Source organism: Nematolebias whitei, chromosome 7, assembly GCF_014905685.2.
Source record: "Nematolebias whitei isolate Nwh7 chromosome 7, NemWhi1, whole genome shotgun sequence".
NCBI classification, from domain to species: Eukaryota; Metazoa; Chordata; class Actinopteri; order Cyprinodontiformes; family Rivulidae; genus Nematolebias; species Nematolebias whitei.
The window spans coordinates 4,789,786-4,794,881 of record NC_056504.1 but is presented as its reverse complement, the minus strand read 5'-3'; the positions used below and the strand labels follow the sequence as shown (position 1 = coordinate 4,794,881).

Genomic DNA, 5,096 nt, shown 5'->3' with positions numbered 1-5,096 from the left:
TTTTATTTTTCAAAATGTTTTTACAGTTTCTTGTTGGGTTTTTTTTTGTAACATTTATTACCAATTATAGACCCTGATGTTGGCTCCTTGTTTTATTCTGATGTGACTTCTTTTAAACTTATTCCAACAGTGTAAAAACCTTCACAATGACTAAAAGTGCTTGTAAGAGAAAACAACTAAACAATCCAGCATATAGTCACATGGTTGTAAGGACGTAGAAGCGCAGAGAACAGTGTAAAAGTAAAATGAATGCGTGCAGCGCTCATTGTTTTGCTGACAGTTCAGCTCATCGTGATGAGAGGCGAACTTCCCCCAGAACACCAGTCTGCAGCGTGGGCGTGCTCATGCTGCACAGCCAACCAACGTGTGTGCTTCATACAAGCTGTGGCTCTGTGGTTTCAGGCACCACACGTAGCAAAAAGCTTCAACTAACATGCATCTTAAGCTTTTCTTAAAGAGGGCTGGCTTTACTCTACAAATCATCATGGTGTTTGCAGGCCAAGCCACCACACGCTGCAATTAGGGGTTTGCTGTGATATTAGTGCAGAGATAACAGCAAATGTCAGCAGACACTTTTTATTTGGAGGGATGAAAGCTTCTGATGTCCTGGCATCTGATTTGACACCCCCCCCCCACCACCACCACAGCCCCTGAGTGAATCATTGTCCTCCATCAACTTATTGCTTCTGTCGACTCAGTTTGCATTCCTCACATCTCCACTGGCTGCACAGAACAAAGAGTTGCAGTCTTGTCTCCTCTGCACTTGAGATGCAGATGTCTCCAGCTTCTCTGCATGTTCTGGGCAATTTTTAATAGTTCACAACAATGGCATCACTAAAACATGCATGTGTTTTTATTTGTGTTTGAATTTATTCTCATGTAAAACGAAGACAGCTGTCTTCATTGCTTTAGTGTGATGCAGTGTTGTGTTTATTTTTTGCCTCTTCTTTTTGTAGGCAAAGAAATCTAATACAAACTGTTATCTTTCAGGTAATTATAAACCCAGCACTGGTACATCACGACAGCAGTAGTGTTACCATGGAAACTGGAAAGCCAGGACTGGCAAGTGTTCCAGTACACGAAAGCTCCGTCACAACGCAGGCAGAGAAAAGAATGAATATCCAGGTCCCTCCTCTAACAGCAGTTTATCTCCACGCTGTGCCACCTGCTGCTGCTAAGGCGCCCCTCCAGCTGGCCATGCCACCATTCTATTCCAAGGAGACGCTTCCCTTCCTGACTCTGCATATTGCCAGTGGGTTGCAGCCTCTGCCCGGCCTGAGTCTTACAGCTCCTGCCACAAAGCCCAAATCTGCAGGCAAACACATCTGTCCGCACTGTGGACGGGATTGTTTGAAGCCCAGTGTGCTGGAGAAGCATCTCCGCTGCCACACTGGGGAGCGGCCTTACCCCTGCAGCACGTGTGGAGTGTCCTTTAAGACTCAGAGCAACTTGTACAAGCACAGACGGACTCAGGCACATGCCCGTCTTTCCTCTGAGTCTGAGCAGAGCAGCTTGGGCAGCCAGGACAGTACGTCCAGCTCCAAAGAGACCTGTACCTCCAGTTTATCTCTTGATGAGCAAGGAGAAGAGACAGGCAGCATGGAAAGTTGTGTTGCACCACTTGCCACCGAGAGCACAACTGCATCCAGTCCTACAAAGGTCCACTGTGCACAGATGCAAGGCTCAGAGAAAGATGGACCAAAAGAAGAACATAAACAGCAAACGGATAATAAACCTTTAGGCGTTGGTCGACACCTTCCCCTACAGAGGCAGGAAGCTACTCTGTTCTCCAAGCAGTGGGACTGCTCTGTCTCCAAAAGGAAATCACAGAGTCATGGGAGTACAGACTCTGGTTTCAGCGATAGTCCAGGCAGTGCTTTACTCGACCACAGTATGGATTCACTCACTGAATCAAGCAAGGAACATGTGGAACAAAGCATGAGCACATCTTCTGAAAGAGCTCACAGTGAACAGGAGCCCTCAAATACAGCAAGAAAGCAGGAGCAAGAGCTGCTGGTGGAGCGTATATCTAAGCTAATTTCAGAAAATACAGCTGTTGTGGAGGACAAACAGCTGGAAAATGTACGACCGAGGAAAACTGTTCTGTCAAAGCAAGGAAGCATAGACCTTCCCATGCCATACACCTACAAGAACTCCTTCCACTTTGACATGAAGATCAGTCCAACCCGGAATATTGGCTTGAAAAGACACAGTAGGTCTGGATTATGTTCTGTTCCCTCTACTGCTGAGCACGCCCCCTTAATCCGCAGCCATTCCCTTCCCTTTAACCTTACCCTGATGCAGCCTGAGAGTAGTAGCTCTGCCGCCCCTCATCAGAGTGAGTATGTAACAGCTGTCCAGAGTGGAAGCTCCAGCCAGATCAGCTCAACTGATTTATCCAGGAAGCCTGTAAACCAGAACTCATCGGTCCACCGCCTACTGGTTCGGCAGACAGCCGTAGACTGCAACCACACAACAGATGGCCCGTTCACAAATTTATCTGTGGAGGAGGTGTGCACCGGCAGTCTCAGCTGGGATGGAGATGGAGGTGACATCTGTGGAGAGTCAAATACCAGAAAGTTGAGAAAGAAGAAAGCAGAGAAATTTGCTTACAATAAGTGGTACATGTATGGGGGTGGAACGTTTAAAAAACTCTGTGATCTCCAGAAAAGTTCTAATAACATTTATTTCAAAGGCAAAAATTGTCAGCATGAGGTTGATCAAGGTCCAGTGGTTCATCAGGAGGCAGTCACAACGTCAAGCTCGGCAACAAACTTTACAAACAGCAGAGCAACAGCATGCAGTTCTTTTGCTGGTCTCTCTGTAGTTTCTTCAGTGGGGTTAACATTACAAAAATGTCATCTTATTTCAACCAACAGTTCCATCAAGGCTCCACCCAGCAGGAACTTATCATTGTCCGTCCTGCCATTACCGGCCACTAGATCACTGCTCAGCCACAAAATGGAGGCTGGACAACTTCTGAACTTTCCAAAACATTCTGATTCCTCCTCACAGCTCTGTGTGGCTCATGTTCCCTCTGACAGGAAAAAACAGAGAACTGATGGCAAAACAGCCTTTTCCATGGAGACCGATCCAAACACACCGGCTCATCCCCCCACCACTGTCACCTGCAGTGGACCACTGCACGATACAAATCTGCACAAAACCCCAAAACACACTGAGCCCAAAGGGGCCCTCTTTCTACCATCCATGCCAGTTAGCACTTCACCAGCAATGTCTATCCCTGTCACTGTCAAGAATACATTTCTGCCTAAGTACCAGCTGAAGTTGCCCAACACTCGTGGTGAAACACTGGAATCAGCATCACACGTTGTGGGAAAATCCAAAGGAACTGAGGAGTGTATGCTCAGCTCTAACCTCTTACCTAATACCTCTGACCAAACCTCCCCCTCAGGGACAACCTGTGCAAAGACCTGTGAAGGCTCTGTCACCTTACAAACTTACAAAAGCAGCAGTGTGAATGCTTCATGCTCCACAGAGAACCAACTCATCTTTCCTGGCACTGTTACGACACTTTGTGATGCTGCAACATCACAGCCCAGTCAGAGTCTGACATCTAGCCATGCAGTTCTGCACAGACAGTGCACAACAACCACAACAACAAGCTCCCTACAAGATTCTCGGGGCAGAGTGTGCACCGTCATGCAGTCTGTGCCTTTACAATCAGCCCAGCATTGCACACCTGCAGCTGTGAGTTTACCTGTGACCACAGCAAAATATCCCACATGTGCTACTAACACTACAGCTGTTTCACATCATAGACCTCAACTCAGTTCTTCACTGTTACAGGAACATCTCTCAGTAGCACAAGACTCTACTAATCCCCAAAACAAAGCCAATGTTGGCCCTGATGACCCAGCTGTGCCTTGTTCTATTGGATCATTGGACCAGACGGCTCAGAATATATTTCATGTCCACACAGCAGACTTCCAGATTTGCCTCCAGATTATCTCTGATGAGCAGTTAGCCCTCATTGTGCCCCAAATTGAGCATGCATCTGACCCAAGCCAGTCACAGATGTGTGACATTAAGGAGGTATTCCCAGAGTGTTCCCAGAATAAATCCCAAAGTGTCGGTCCAATGGAAATTAGCAACAAAGCAGGGAAATACAAACAGCCAGAAACCCAAAAGGAAACTGATGGGAGAGAGTCTCCACTCATGCTCAGCACGGAGAGAATAACACCTCAGATGTCTGAACACAGTGGCACCACCACGTCTTTAGATGAATCTGTTTCTCCTATAGGTCCATCGCAACAAACGCACAGGAGCAGTCATGTTAGTGTGGTCACACAGACTCAGAGCTCTGCAGGCAGTTTGATGTCAGCTTCACTCAGAAATGTAAAGTCAGGTGGGACCCAAACTTTGGAGGATGAACAAGCCCTTTCTCCAAATCTTTGTGCTGACAACCTAGTCCTCCAAGGTGAGACAGACTCACAAACAGTTTCTGGCCAACACAAACTCAGCATGAGCCCCCTTTCTGCCCACTCAGTGGCCACACAATCCAACAGAGTGCGGCCTTCAGGTAGTTCTCTACCTACACTGGACACAAGTGCACCTCAGCTACAGGACAGAATCTGTTCAGACAGTTCTGAAACCTGTTTGGGACAGTTTATCTCACAGACTTCCCGTGTCCAAGATGTTCCAGCCATCTGTTCAAGCAGTCAGATTCTCACTGCAGGTATTTATGACTCTTCAGTTCTGTTTGGGTTTGATGTTCAGTGAGCTATCAGGGATATTACAGAGCAGGAATGTGTGACTGAAATTGTGCACGTTGATATTGAGGGTAAATATTAGAGGTGTCCTGATACTCTTTTTTTTTTTTTTCCCCAGATCAAGTACAAGTACTTCAGTTTGGGTCAATACTGAGTACAAATAATTCAATTCAGTTTATTTATACAGTGCCAAGTCACAACAGAAGTCATCTCAGGGCACTGAACAGAAACATTCATATACATCAGACAGACAGACAGACAGACAGACAGATAGACAGATAGACAGATAGACAGATAGATAGATAGATAGATAGATAGATAGATAGATAGATAGATAGATAGATAGATAGATAGATAGATAGA

At 46.3% G+C, this 5,096-nt stretch overlaps 1 protein-coding gene and 1 long non-coding RNA gene across 2 annotated transcripts in view; both read left to right on the top strand.

Annotated features, from left to right (window-relative positions):
* Positions 1 to 1,020: 1,020 nt before the first annotated feature.
* znf831 (zinc finger protein 831) lies at positions 1,021 to 4,489 on the top strand. Its single transcript, XM_037679080.1, has 3 exons — positions 1,021 to 2,656; positions 3,827 to 4,296; positions 4,433 to 4,489. The coding sequence occupies exons 1-3, from the start codon at positions 1,039 to 1,041 to the stop codon at positions 4,487 to 4,489; spliced, it is 2,145 nt and encodes a 714-aa protein (XP_037535008.1). The 5' UTR covers positions 1,021 to 1,038.
* Positions 4,490 to 4,595: 106 nt separating this feature from the next.
* LOC119411656 overlaps positions 4,596 to 5,096 on the top strand; it is an 8,354-nt gene continuing 7,853 nt past the window's right edge. The window contains exon 1 of the long non-coding RNA XR_005186899.1: positions 4,596 to 4,699. This is a non-coding gene — a long non-coding RNA (uncharacterized LOC119411656). The remainder of the gene's footprint in view (positions 4,700 to 5,096) is intronic.